Source organism: Rhinatrema bivittatum, chromosome 1 (assembly GCF_901001135.1).
Source record: "Rhinatrema bivittatum chromosome 1, aRhiBiv1.1, whole genome shotgun sequence".
Classification (NCBI taxonomy): domain Eukaryota; kingdom Metazoa; phylum Chordata; class Amphibia; order Gymnophiona; family Rhinatrematidae; genus Rhinatrema; species Rhinatrema bivittatum.
The window spans coordinates 437,277,331-437,291,337 of NC_042615.1; the positions used below are offsets into that span (position 1 = coordinate 437,277,331).

Consider the following 14,007-nt stretch of genomic DNA (forward strand, 5'->3'; position numbering starts at 1 on the left):
ATAATTGACCGTGGTACATTATTAGTATCTTTTGTGGCTGAGCAGGGTATCGGGAAGTTTTGGGCTCTGGCAACTTGCCAACATCTTTTCTTCTTCTTCTTTTTTTTTTTTGGACAACCATCTCCTATTATGCAGAGCCCCTTTCTGGGACAGATATTCTCAACTAAAACTACAAACAAGTCTTTTTTTTTTTGGGGGGGGGGGGGCGTGTAACCAGAATATGTAAATGACGACGTGTACAAATCTGATAAATATTCATTGTGAGTAACCTAAAAACCAGTCTTGTCTGCAGCTCTTATTGAAAACCCTTGTTTTATAGCAGTAGACCCACATTCTTGCTTTAGAATTGTAACTTGCCAGTTCAGCAAGAACTGGAAAGTTAGTTGCATCTGAAGAATGGACGTGGGAGTTGCGGACTCATTTTTAACAAATTAGATTAGTTCAATTAGATATTACTGCATGCAAAGAATCCAGTAGGGGTGTGCATTAGTTTGCAACATATTGGCAATCTGCAACGTATATGCCATATTTGTTGTATTCGTGGGGGTCACGAAATGTATGGCGAATCCCCATGAATACAACATATCACTAACAACCCCCATCCTCTTGGACCCCCCCCAAGAATTGCCAAAAGTCCCTGGTGGTCCAGCGGGGGCCCTGGAGCGATCTCCTGCACTCGGGCTGCCGGTATTCAAAATGGCACCGGTAGCCTTTGCCCTTACTATGTCACAGGGGCTTCCGGTGCCATTTTGAATACCGGCAGCCCGAGTGCAGGAGATCGCTCCAGGACCCCCGCTGGACCACCAGGGACTTTTGGCAAGTCTTTGGGGGGGGGGTCAGGAGGGGTGGGGGTTGTAGTAAATTACATTTAAAGGGTTGGGATGGAGTTTTTTGGGAAACGAATACATATGTAACTAGTGAACGGATCGGGGTCCCCCGAGAACAGATGCAACGGATTTGGGTCCCGACGAATACCGAATGGGACTTATCCGTCCCTGCTGCACATCCCTAGAATCCAGTTTTTTTTCAGGACTGCGTATGTTGAGTTGTGCATTAAATGTAGGAATCACTCTAAATGATCAGATTGTCTTCTAGTGGTTGTGACTTACTGATTCATGGCTTACTTACAGGCCGATACAGTAAGGATGCGTAAGAGAGTGCGGCAGTGCCAGGCGCACCCTCGTTTGCCGCGCGCACAATTTGGGTCACATACGCCCGATACAGTATTCAAATGAGACTCAAATGCAAGCGGCATCCAAAGCGCATCCATGAAGCGGTAGGTATGCGCAATCCATTTTTACTGTATAGGGCGGTATACAGTGCCTATATAGTATCATGGGTGCGCTGGTACCTGTCATTTCAAATGTCATTTCACCAGGAAAGCGGATGGTTCTCCTACAGACCCTGCTGCCTTGAGCGCCCGGCTGGACGTCCAACCCGGAAGTCCGAGGTCGCAGCTTGGACGTCCAGCCTAGGCGCTCAAGGCAGAGGGAAGGCCCATGAATGTCTGTCGGCATTGAAGCAAGTACCACACACTAGTTACTCATCAAAATACTTTCTTCATGTGCAGCACCAGCTCCTCCTCCAGTTCCAGGGACTGACCGCACAGGCTGGAGCGTGACTGGCCTGCGGCGTGTCGGCGCAGTCAGCCTCAGGGTCGCCCGGGGCCCCGTAGCGCGAGTCCGAGTAGCTGGAGCGAGGGCAGATGTGCCGCTGGTCGAAGCCGATGCCGCTGTACCGGTTGCTGCTGGGCTTGCCGCTTTCGTAGCCTGTCAGGGCGCGGTGTACATTCATGTGCCCGCCTGGACGTCCAAGTTGGGCACTCAAGGCAGCGGGAAGGCGCATGAACGCACGCCGTGAACTCTGACTTCCAGCCGGGCGCTCAGGTCGTGGTGTGCGTTCTTTGAAAAATGTTAAAGATTTACTAGAACTGGCTGATACCTGTGCCATGGAATGGGGAAGGCTGATAAACTCTGGAATAAGGTCTGTGAAAACATTTAAGGTGTCACTGTTTTTGTGATATCAGAGCAATAATCTGCTCTCTGGGGGCAAAGAGTTTTTGAAAAGAGAAACTACGGAGAAGATGGGTGTGGCTGGACAAGGGTGGGAGTGCCTCAGTGACTGTACCAGATTCCATGATTGAAAAAGGGAACTTGGAGCATCCAGCCTCCAATTTAAGAACAAGATTATTATAATATAGGTACTAGTGTGTGCCTGAGGAAATGTAAAGAGCTACAGGAGGACTGAAAGTTACTCCTGCTTCCCTGTGCCAAAGTAAGGCAGAAGGACAGTTAATTGTAAGGATTTAGACAGGCATGCAGTGCTATTTTACCCTGTCTTGAGCGCCTGCCTGGACGTCCAAGTTGGGCGCTCAAGGCAGCGGAAAGGCGCATGAACGCCAGCTGTGACCTCTGACGTCCAGCCGGGCGCTCAGGTCGCGGCGTGCATTCATGCACCTTCCCGCTGCCTTGAGCGCCCGCCTGGACGTGCAAGTTGGGCGCTCAAGGCAGCAGGAAGGTGCATGAACGCACCTGTGACCTGAGCGCCCAGCTGGACGTCAGAGGTCACGGCGTGGGGTGTGTAGGGATAGGGCCTGATACAGGAGCTCGTGCCCACTGCAAGTCAGCGGCGACAAGGAGAAGGCCAGAGGAGCCCCCGGAAACAGTGTCCATTGTTCCCTACGGAACTGAAGTACTCTGACGTTAACTGCAATGGTGCCAGGTTGGGTTACTTTTTCCCCCCCCTTGTGCGAGAAGCATTTTTTTCTGTGGATTGGGTTGGTTTGGGACTGGGCGGCTAAGTTCTAGCAGTCCTCTTTGTTGCTGGCATGTGGTGCTTTTTTTTCTTTGCTGCGGGCAACTCAACCAGCAGTTAGTGATGACTCTTCGGCCGGAGCCAACGGTGGCATAAACTGCAGCGCGACAGAACGGATTCAGAGAACTGCTGCTGGGCTTCAGCCGGACCTCAAGGCAGCGGGAAGCTGACTGAACACCACACTAATGCCAGGGTCAGGGTAGGCGGTAAATTTGCAGGTTAAAGACGTGGCAAAATAGCTGGTTAAAAAAGCGATAATCTGGGCGCACGTTACTGTATCGGAGAGAATAGCTAATCCGATCATTAACATATATACATGCGGTGGGCGGAAAGGGATACGCGTCTATTTCAGTAAGCGGTAAGGACGCGTAAAACCGGATACTGAATCGCAGGTTAGACATACGCGTCCAAAATGTGCGTACAAAGCGGGTTAAAAACAGGGTAACCGTGCCACACTTTACTGTATCGGCCTGTTAAGGGAAAACTGTCTTGATCCTATACTTGTATGAAGTTGAATTTCTCATGTGCATACTTTGAGAGAGTATTGCTTCAATCTTTCAGTTCCTGTGTCGCTGAACCAGATTTCTAACCATGTTTACATTTTTGTGGAACTATTTTTCCCATTGGTGACTGCCTCCCACCCCCAAACAGCAAGATGAGATACATGAAGCTCAGATTAAATTTATACTTTTCTAAGATGTAAAAATCAAATATCCCCTTCAATCGTGTGTTTAGTTTAGTTTTAAAATATTTTAACTGATACTTTTAGCTTCTTATCAGAACACTTGGTTTTGTAATGGATCTGAAATGATTAAAAATTGTATTTGAAAATGTATAACACATGAATGAATATATGAATAAGTTTGTGCAACAGTAAACATTTCTCACTTTATTTATTTTTTAATACCTTCTAGTTACTGCCATTGGAGTTCACGTACTGGTATTTGACTGTACAGTAGATTATACCCCCCAAAAATTGTACGTAATTGTACTATGTTAACTTTATAGCTAAATTGTATGAGCTTCCCTAGTTAGCAATTCCTATTAAAAATGGTGCAAGTTCAATTTATTGTACTTTAAAGTTGCTCTTTATTAATATAAACCTTTTATTTTTTTATGTAGGTAAAATCCTCAATGATGATACAGCTCTCAAAGAATACAAAATGGATGACAAAAATTTTGTGGTGGTTATGGTGACCAAAGTAAGTTACTATGAGGCTTTGATGGTGCCATCTCATTTTATTGCAAAATCTTTTTGGATTTTAGATATTGCAAAAAAAAAAATAAATACAATTCTGCTTGTCTGTACGTATCAGATGGGTTTGCCAGCTGTATGACAGTTAAAATATTTAATCAAGCCATCTGACTGTTGCTGTTTGGTGTATAATGGTGCAACTAGTCTTATATTTTGGGCACTACATTCTGGAATCTTTTATCTAAAATATCAACTATTACTAGGACTTTATAATGTGAGAGCAAGGTCTGTGTAACTTCTTAGCAAAGGTCAAATTCCATTGTATGTGCTCCACATATTAGGATTGTTAGTGTTGGCATATCTGGAATATTGTCCAGTTCTGCAGGTCTTGCATTTAGAAAGATGACAGAAACATGTTTGATAAAGACCATCAAATCGTGTTAGAACCTTTTATAATGAAGCTTCTGAGAGAGGATTTAAAAACCTAAGGACGTATTGGACGAGTGACATATTTTAAATCTTTGGATGTGTAAGCTCTAGAGGCAAATATTTTTTTGCAGAAAGTTGCATATAATCCTGAGGTTAGAAATAGGTAAACCAAGAAGTAATGTAAAAAGATTTGTCCAAAAATAGTGGAAGCAAAAAAAATCACAATTGAGGAATGCATGTGATAAGCACAAAGATTCTTTCATGCTGGAGATCAGGTAAGATAATTTATTGCAGTAAGCAGATAAAATGGGCAGTATGTATCTTAGTCTTTTTCTGCTGCTGTATTTTGTCTCCATGTGGTAGAGTACAATTATCAATATGGTCCTTGTATGATTTAGAATTGTGCAACATTAACTCTGCTCAAGCAGATTGTGTGCTAAAGCCCTTCAATCAATAAGATTAGCTGATTTCAGACCTTGCATGCCCTAAACTTCGCTTCAGCAACTAGAATTGTTTTGCTGAATATGGCTCCTACATTCTGTTTTTTAGAATAAAAGTATTGTAACTATTGAAACATTAAACATGATGGCAGATAAGACCATATGGGTCTTTCCAATCCATATCATCCTTAGCATTTTAGTCCCTTTAGCTCCCTCAGTGATCCTTTACACTTGTCCCATGATTTCTTGAATTCTGACACTTGTCTCCATCAACTCTGCGGGGAAGCTGTTCCATGCATCTACCATCATTTCTGTAAAGAAATATTTTCTTGGATTACTTCTGAATGTTCCTCCTTTCCTACCTAGCGTGTTGCCAGATGGACTCCGGACCAGTGGGTTATGTGCTCTTCTGCTAGCAGATGGGAGACTGAGTCAGATTTCAAGGCTGACGTCACCCTAGATATACCCCTGCAGTGAGCTCAGCTCTTCAGTATCTGTCTCCTAGCAGATGCAGACACTATAAGAACATGTCATACTGGGTCAGACCAAGGGTCCATCAAGCCCACATCCTGTTTCCAACAGTGATCAATCCAGGCCATAAGAACCTCAAGTACCCAAAAACTGTCTATTCCATGCTACTGTTGCTAGTAATAGCAGTGGCTATTTTCTAAGTCAACTTAATAGCAGGTAATGGACTTATCCAATCCTTTTTTAAACACAGCTACACTAACCACATCCTCTGGCAACAAATTCCAGAGTTTTAATTGTGTGTTGAGTGAAAGAATTTTCTCCAATTAGTTTTAAATGTGCCATGCTAACTTCATGGAATGCCCCCTAGTCTTTCTATTATCTGAAAGAGTAAACTACTGATTCACATTAACCCATTCTAGACCTCTCATGATTTTAAACCTAACCTCTTTAGTCTTTCCTCATAGGGGAGCTGTTCCATTCCCATTATCATTTTGGTCGCCCTTCTCTGTATCTTCTCCATCGCAACTAATCTTTTTTGAGATGCAGCAACCAGAATTGTACGAGGTATTTGAGATGCGGTCTCACCATGGAGTGATACAGAGGCATTATGACATTTTCCGTTTTATTCTCCATTCCCTTTCTAATAATTCCCAACATTGTTTGCTTTCTTGACTGCCGCAGCACATTGAACCGATTATTTCAATGTGTTATCCCAGGACAAGCAGGGTGCTAGTCCTCACATATGGGTGACGTCACTGACTGAGCCCTATTGCAGGAAAACTTATGTCAAAGTTTCTAGAAACTTTTGACTGGCACTGTGAGGCCACTGAGCATGCCCAGCATGCCATGATATTCTCTGCCACATGGGTCTCACTCTAGTCTTCGTTTTTCCGTGCTGCTGTAAGCATCGCGGAGATAGGAACCCTGTGAATTTCTTTACTCAGTTTTGACTGAAAAAGTCAATTTTTTCAAAGAAATTCTCCCATACGGGATCTCACTCTCCTTTCTCACCGGACGGTGAGAAATTGTTACCTTTTTTCACATTGTGAGAGCGATAATTTTCTCTCACAAAAGTACAAAAAGTATCGATGGCCGTCGATACTGACATGGCTTCGGGTCTTAAAAAAATGCCCGATTTGTAATCGGACCGTGTCAGTTACAGACCCACACCTAGAGTGTGTCGTCTGTTTGGGCGAAAAACATGACATTTCATCCTGCCAACAATGTGAAGAAATGACTCTGAAGGGAAGGAAGCCTAGGCAAGAAAAAATGGAACATCTTTTTCACCTACAACTCCTTCCTTCACCTTCGTCTACAAAATCATCCCCAGCAGGAGTTACAAAAAAATGTCCTGCTGAAAAAATGTCGACTGGAAGGCTCTGGAGATAAAGCATCGCCAACACCATCGACTGTTTCCATAAGGTCAGTAACTGAACTAAGGCATAAGCATCGACATTGTCATGCCTCGACATCACTGTTAACTCCCTCCCTGGGGGAACCGAGTGCGAAGCGGCAAAAACACACAGATGCACCGCTACTGTCTGAGCCTATTTCGATACACCCGGTACAGGCATCGCAGGAGATATCGTCAACTCCTCCGGCGCCAGCCGTTCCAGCCATCCCACAGGACTTGTCCATGCTCATTAAAGAGGCAGTAATGCAAGCCCTAAAAGATTAGCTTCCGGCGACCACGCCGATGCCATCATAGTGGTGGTGGCAACAATACTGAGTAAGGAAAGAATCCACGTACACCCTTATCTAGACGATTGGCTGATCAGGGTGAAATCCCCAGAGGAAAGCCACCAGACGACCAACAGAGTTAAAACTCTACTGGAGAGCCGTGGGTGGTCAAGACTAACAAGTGCTGTCTGCAGCCCTCCCAATCTCTAGAATAGTTGGGAGTCTGGTTTGACACCAAACAAGACAAGATCATCCTGACACCGGCAAGGAGGTCAAAACTGATGACCCAGTTGCAAACCCTGTTGAGCGAGCTTTGCCCCACTGCATGGGACTACCTACAAATCCTCTGCCTCATGGCATCCACACTGGAAGTAGTGCCATGGGCAAGAGCTCACATGAGACCCCTACAGCGCTCACTACTATCATGATGGAATCCACTGTCCCAGAACTACACTGTAGTCTTCAGCTCCCGGACGACAAGTTCGGACAGCCTTGGAGTGAAATTGTGGTTGAAGTTCAAGGAAGTGTTACTTAAAAAATGTGCTGAATTGGTGGATAATCCACCAGTGTAGTTTGTAACCATGCAGAATGGGGTAGGGAATTCACATGTATGGAGGAACATAACCCAGAAGCTTGAGTCCCCTCCCATGTCCACTACCTGCTCTGAAGAGGCTGGTATGCCACACCTTTTTGACAATGTTGGTGTGCTTGGCCTAAAAGATTGGGAATCATAGCCATAACCTATTTTTGAGCTCAAGTACTTGACCAAGAAGGTCATATTTTTGGTGATGATCACTTCAGTTTACAATGTTGGTGGGCTCCAGTCCTTAGTGACTTATCCTCATTTAAACATAGAAACATGATGGCAGAAAAACACCATATGACTCATCTAGTCTGCCCATCTGTCCAATTTATCTAGCTTTGCTATTCCCATCACTCCCTAGGGGATCCCTTGCTTTTATTCCATGCTTTCTTGAATTTCTTTGTCTCCATCAGGAGGCCATTCCATGCATCTGCTACTTTTTCTGTAAAGAACTGTTTAAGATTACTCATCAGTCTACCCTCTTTCACATTCATTCCATGACCCTTTGTTTTACAGCCTCCTTTCTGATGAAAGAAGCAAGCTACTTGTGCATGGAAACCTTTGATATACTTAAATGTCTCTTGTATATCCCCTTTCTTACATTTCCTGAAGAGTATATGTGTTTAGATCTTTGTTTATCCCCATATACTTTAAATTGAAGACCACTGATCATTTTAGTATCCACCCTCTGGACTGACTCCAGTTGGTTTATATCCTTTAGAAAGTGTGGTCTCCACGATTGTACACAGTATTCCAAATGAGGTCTCTCCAGGGACCTGTGCAGTGGCAATATCTTCCTTTTTCCGCTGACCATTCCTTTCCCTGTGTAGCCAAACATCTTTCTGGCTTTTGCTGTTGCTTTCTCCACCTGTTTTAGTACCTTAAGATCATCATATGCAATCACCCCCAGATACTGTTCTTCTTTTGTACTTAGAATTTCACCTCAATATTGTACCTTTCCCTTGGCAATTTGCAGCCTAAAAGTATTACCCTGCAGTTTTTTAGCTTTAAATCTTAGCTGTCAGTCTCACAATCATTCCTTGAGCTTTGCTAGATCTCTCCTCATATTTTCCACATCTGTCTGGATGTCTACCCTTTTGCAGATTTTGGTATCAACTTATTTAACATATTTATAGCCTGCCTATAGCAAATCTGTCATGTTAAATGGGTTTCAACATAGCAAAAACAAACAAAACAATAATATAAACAAATTTAAATTTCAAAATAAAATAAGTCAAATGCACTCATTTTATCAAGTTTCTCCAAAGGCTTCTAAAAATATCAGCAAATGGACAAATCTTATTCCAAGTTTTTCCACAATAGCATGGTTCTGCACAGGCATACTAAATTCCACCTGAGGTAGTGTCGGATTTTCATCTTAATCTGTTAATTGTCCTAACATTCTTTTCCAGGCCACATGTTCACAAATGTGAGCAACACTTAGAGACCGGGCTTTCTCTACAGCCATTCCACCGTTATGGAACTCCATCCCCTCAAATCTCAGAACAGAACCATGCATCTCAACTTTCAAAAAAAGACTAAAGACCTGGATATTCACACAAGCTTTCCCGGACGCCAATTGATCGAACACCTCCAAGCCACCCCTAATCTCCAACTATACCATGGTTAACTAATCTCCAACATGGTTAACTAATCTCCAACTACACCATGGTCATCCTTATCTTCTATCGTTGTACCTGTGTGAATTTAATAACTTTTCCTTTCTCTTCCTTCTCAGCCAAGTTCTTATCACCCTGTTATATGTAACTGCCTTTTCAACACCATTGTTATAGTTATGTTTACTATGCACCCCTGTTTTATGTGAACCAGCACGATGTGACTGCTGTCTCGAATGCTGGTATATAAAAATCTGAAATAAATATAAATAAATAAACTACTAAATAGTTAGGCCAAAGCTGTCCAGCACCCCAGTTTGGAGCAGAATGAACCTCTTAGGATAGGTCACCCAGTTTTTTTGTTTTTTATTCTAACAAACCTGGGATTGCTATTGCCAATTGCACTCTTTCAAATTGCCTAGTAGATTGAATCTCCTTTTATGTCCAGGTGTGCCTGAATCTGATGTGCCATGTCGATGTTGGTAGCACACCTAGTCTCTATGGAGGAGAACTCCAAAGGTGTGACATTAGTTCTCTCTACACATTCATATTACATTGTTTGGACAGGCATTCCCAATGTGACAGGTTTGGCTAGTCTGTCCTGGGAGACTCACTATCACTCTTAGAGCCTATTATTTTAGTTCCAAGCTGCCCTTTTAAAAAGACAGAAAATACAAAAAAAGGTTGTTGCCCATTGGCAGTTTTCTATGTCTCTCTTCTTTGGGGCAGTCTATAGCTAGGGACTCCTTGTGTGAGGACTTCCTTTCAGCTTGTCCTTGGAGAAAGCAGAGATGCTTACCTATAACAGGTGTTCTCTAAGGACAGGCAGGATGTGTCAAAACCCACTTGTCTCTTAGTTTCTCCTAATTTAAACTCTGTTCTAGACTGAAGGAAGCCCTGGTATGGAAGAGTGGCAGTATAGCATGCTCAGAGTTTCTAGAAAACTGCTAAATAAATGAGGGAGACCTATGAAAGTTCCTACTTTTTCCTCAACTGTGCTGCAAGTAAAAGCAGCTAGCCTTTTTTTCTTTTAATTCATATCTTCCACCTCTGCATTCAGAATCCTTGTTTGTAGTCCTGTTTACTTGTTCATTTGTTTTGAAGTATGGAGTGGTTTAACTTATCCTTGTGACAGACTCCACTGACCTGAACCTTGGTGATGTCTGTGCCTCTTTGATCATCCAGTTCAGGTCATGTCAGTGTGATGAACTTATTTTATGTATAGAAATTTCTATTCCACCCACTTACCAGACTATCTGTTCTGGATGGATTACAGCAGAGTAAAATACAACAGTATAATTAAAATAATTGTCAAAATACACAGGACCATGGTTTGAAGCCACTTATCTTTTTTCAGGGCCATGAGGGAAAAAACTTGAAATAAGGCTCCTACTCAGAATTCCTTTTTTTTTCTTCATTTTATTAGCAGCCCTGAAAAGTGCTGTTATGGGTCATGTGAAGTGAAAGTGACTAAGAAGGTTTAAATTTCAGAGTAGCTGTCCGTGCAAAGCACGGACAAAAAACAAAGATTCTGTGACAATGCTTGCACAGGACTTCCTGCAAATGCTCAGTTTAGCTCAACGTTCTACTAGCTTGGCAAGACAGATCCTTTCAATGTCACCTAAGGCCACGTACAGACACTCCTTAGCTCATTCACATTCCATGCCAGTGCTGTCTTAAACAATCTTCAATGTAACGTCGAAACACAGAAGTCTTCGAAGCACGCTGCCTCTACAGCTTACAAACAGTAATTACATTAAAGTGGTCTATCTCTGTACATTGGAACAGTGTACACTCGGCACATCAAAGCGCTTGGTGCACCAAGGACTATCGCGCAACTCTATGCACACCATGTCTGTTCACAACCTCTGGAGAAATCCATGCACCAAAGATATCCACAAGCTTTAGCAAAGCAAAAATCATTGAAGGCAATGCTGATGCATACTGCTTCAAAACATACAATGCAGTACAAGACTCAGAAAAAGGCTGAAATTCAAGCTCCAGTACCTTCGAAGCATACAAGTCCTACTAGAGTTCTCTCCATTATCACCCTATTCTATGACATCCAGAGCATCCAGAAAAGGTGAATGTTACTTTCCAGTATAACCAGGTCACCCTGAGGAGCAATATGCACATTTGGAGTGTGGCATTACCAACACAAATATGCAACTTCTGCTACTCCTTGGAATCCTGCCAGGTACTTGTGACCTGGATTGGCCACTGATAGAAACAGGATACTGTGCTTGTTGGATCTTTGGTCTGACCCAGTATGGCAAGTCGTATGTTCTACTTCCTTGGTTGAACCCAAGCTTCAGCTTCCATCTCATATAACCAGGGCACTACTAGTGTCACAGTTAACTCAGGATCTGTTTTCAGACTCCAGATCCTATATGCTTGATTCTTCTTCTGCCATCATTGGAACGTGAACCCATTCTTGTTTCAGAAGAGGATGCCCCTCCGCTGACACTGGACCAGAGATCCCAACAAGCAAGATAAGGTATAGTATGAAATTTTACCTCCTTACTACCCAACCCAGAAAAAATGTTCCTGTTGGCCTATGCTATTATCCTGATCTCACCTCAAAGGTTAATGTCAGGTACCCAACCTCTTCTACTATCTTCAACTCAACAGAGAAGATTGGCTTCCAGTGAGCAACCTCCTTTCAGCATTGGAACCCTCAGGGGTTCAAAGTCCTTCACTCACCACATTCCTCCTCTTCCAGCCATTGATCTGCAAAGGCGTTCCCAAGCAGCTCTACAGGTATGCCTTCGGGCCACTGGATCACACTTCTGAACCAAAGGATCTAACATACCTGATTTGTGGTGAAGATGAGAACAGCGCTTAAAATAGAAGTCATGGGCATATTGAAAATACTCAACATCCCTGCAATGTCTTCTGCTTTGTCAACTCATGCAATGTTAGATTCCTTTACTCATGAAAATGTGGGAAACGCCATACTCTGGGATAACAGCTGCCCGGAAGCTGGATCTCAAATTCCAATGAAAACAAATCACCAGAATATGGAGCTGTTCAACTACCACACAACTCTGCCTTTTTCATTGCTGATTCCACTTCAACAAATTAGAATGGAGGTGGGTTTTAAAACCCCCTCCAGGGAAGGGTCATGGCATTCTGGATGAATTTAGCAAAAAGATTTTAAGACACCATGTTAACAGCAAGCAATACTCATCAATTTTATATGGTACAATACATTTATGAATGTTTAAAACTTGAAGCCATCTATTCATTCAGAAACAAGTGAACAGGATAGCTCCTGCTCCACTCTACAATTTAGAAGAAGCAATCAGATAACATGTTCAGTCTGAATCGTTTGCTACAACAGCTCGCACATCTGCATCAATAGGGGACACATCGTAAGACATTGCTCAGGGCCAGCAGTATTAGAGAGGACATCACCAAAAAACTAGCTGATCTTCCATGCTTGGGTGATAACCTTTTTGGAGAGAAGCTACAAGAGACTATTTCCAAATAAAAGAACAAAATGTGGCAGCTCAATCCTTGTCAATATCTGCGGAACCTCACACTGCAGGCAGGTGCCTTTAACCTACAAGCAACCCTACTACCTAGTACAGGTAATCTGGAACCAAATATACACAGATAAGTGAGTCCTGAAAATAGTACAGCAGGGTTACCATTTCATTTACATTTATTTAAATTTATAAACCACCTAACACTGTTAGGCCTAGGCGGTGAACAAAATTATGTCCATAATATAAAAAATATATAAATAAAATAACACAATTATAATCACTAAATGTCAGAATAAAATTAGTTAACTTATCAAAATTAAAAAAATAAAATTAACAAGGGTATGAATAAAAAAAGGAAATTTGCCATAAACTTAATTTTGAGGCAACTGGTAATCCCATACACTGCTGTACTGCCTATTAATCCATCCCACCTACCATTTCTGAAGGAAGATGTACAAAATCTTCTGCTACAGAATACAATTTAAGAGGTTCCACTTTCCTTTCATAACCAAGGATTTTTATTCCCAATGCTTCATAATCCCAAAGAAGACAGGAGGGCTACCAAACCCATTTTAAGTCTTTTGAAATCATAAGTTCATCCAACTTGATTAGATGTGTTCACTACACCTCAAATATGCTTATGCATAAATACCAATACACCCCTCTGGATGGCGAATCACCATTTCTTATACATGGGTCTTCCGTTTGGAGACTCCTCTACCCCTGAGTTTTCATGAGCTACTACCACTGCAAGGCATTTCTTCTGTGTTGTCAAGGGATTCAAATATATCCCTTATCTGGATGACTAGCTACTGGTAGTCCCCACAAGGGAAATCGTCCCGTTGCTTACTCAAATAACAGTACACTTACTTTAATCCCTGGGATTTCTCATGAACTTTGAAAAATCCATTCTAGATCTCATGCCATAAATTCAATTTATTGGGGCTGTAATAGACACCACACAGGCAAGAGCATTCCTTCCTTAGGGCAGAGTCCCATTGCTCTGCAAATTTGAATAAAACATTATTGAAGAGGATATGAACTGTCTGCATTCTAGTATTTTTAGGACACTTGGCAGTGGCTATTCTTGTAAATCCCATTAATATGCTTACATAAATCATCGCCCATGGTGATTGAGGACCCAATGGAACAAACTCCTATTACTTCACAAAGGGTAATCATAACCCCAGAAATGAAACAGGAAAATTGTTGATGGTTACGGCCGGAGGTGTTCCAAGGTGGAGCACCTCTCCAACCAGTTCCGCATCAAGTAGTACCAGTAATAGAT

General features: G+C 42.6%; 1 protein-coding gene across 1 annotated transcript in view; it reads left to right on the forward strand.

The window, feature by feature from the left end:
• Positions 1-14,007, forward strand: part of RAD23B (RAD23 homolog B, nucleotide excision repair protein) — a 177,517-nt gene that overhangs the window by 48,825 nt on the left and 114,685 nt on the right. Inside the window, exon 3 of the mRNA XM_029604901.1 lies at positions 3,937-4,016. Coding sequence (XP_029460761.1) covers positions 3,937-4,016 — 80 coding nt within the window. The remainder of the gene's footprint in view (positions 1-3,936; positions 4,017-14,007) is intronic.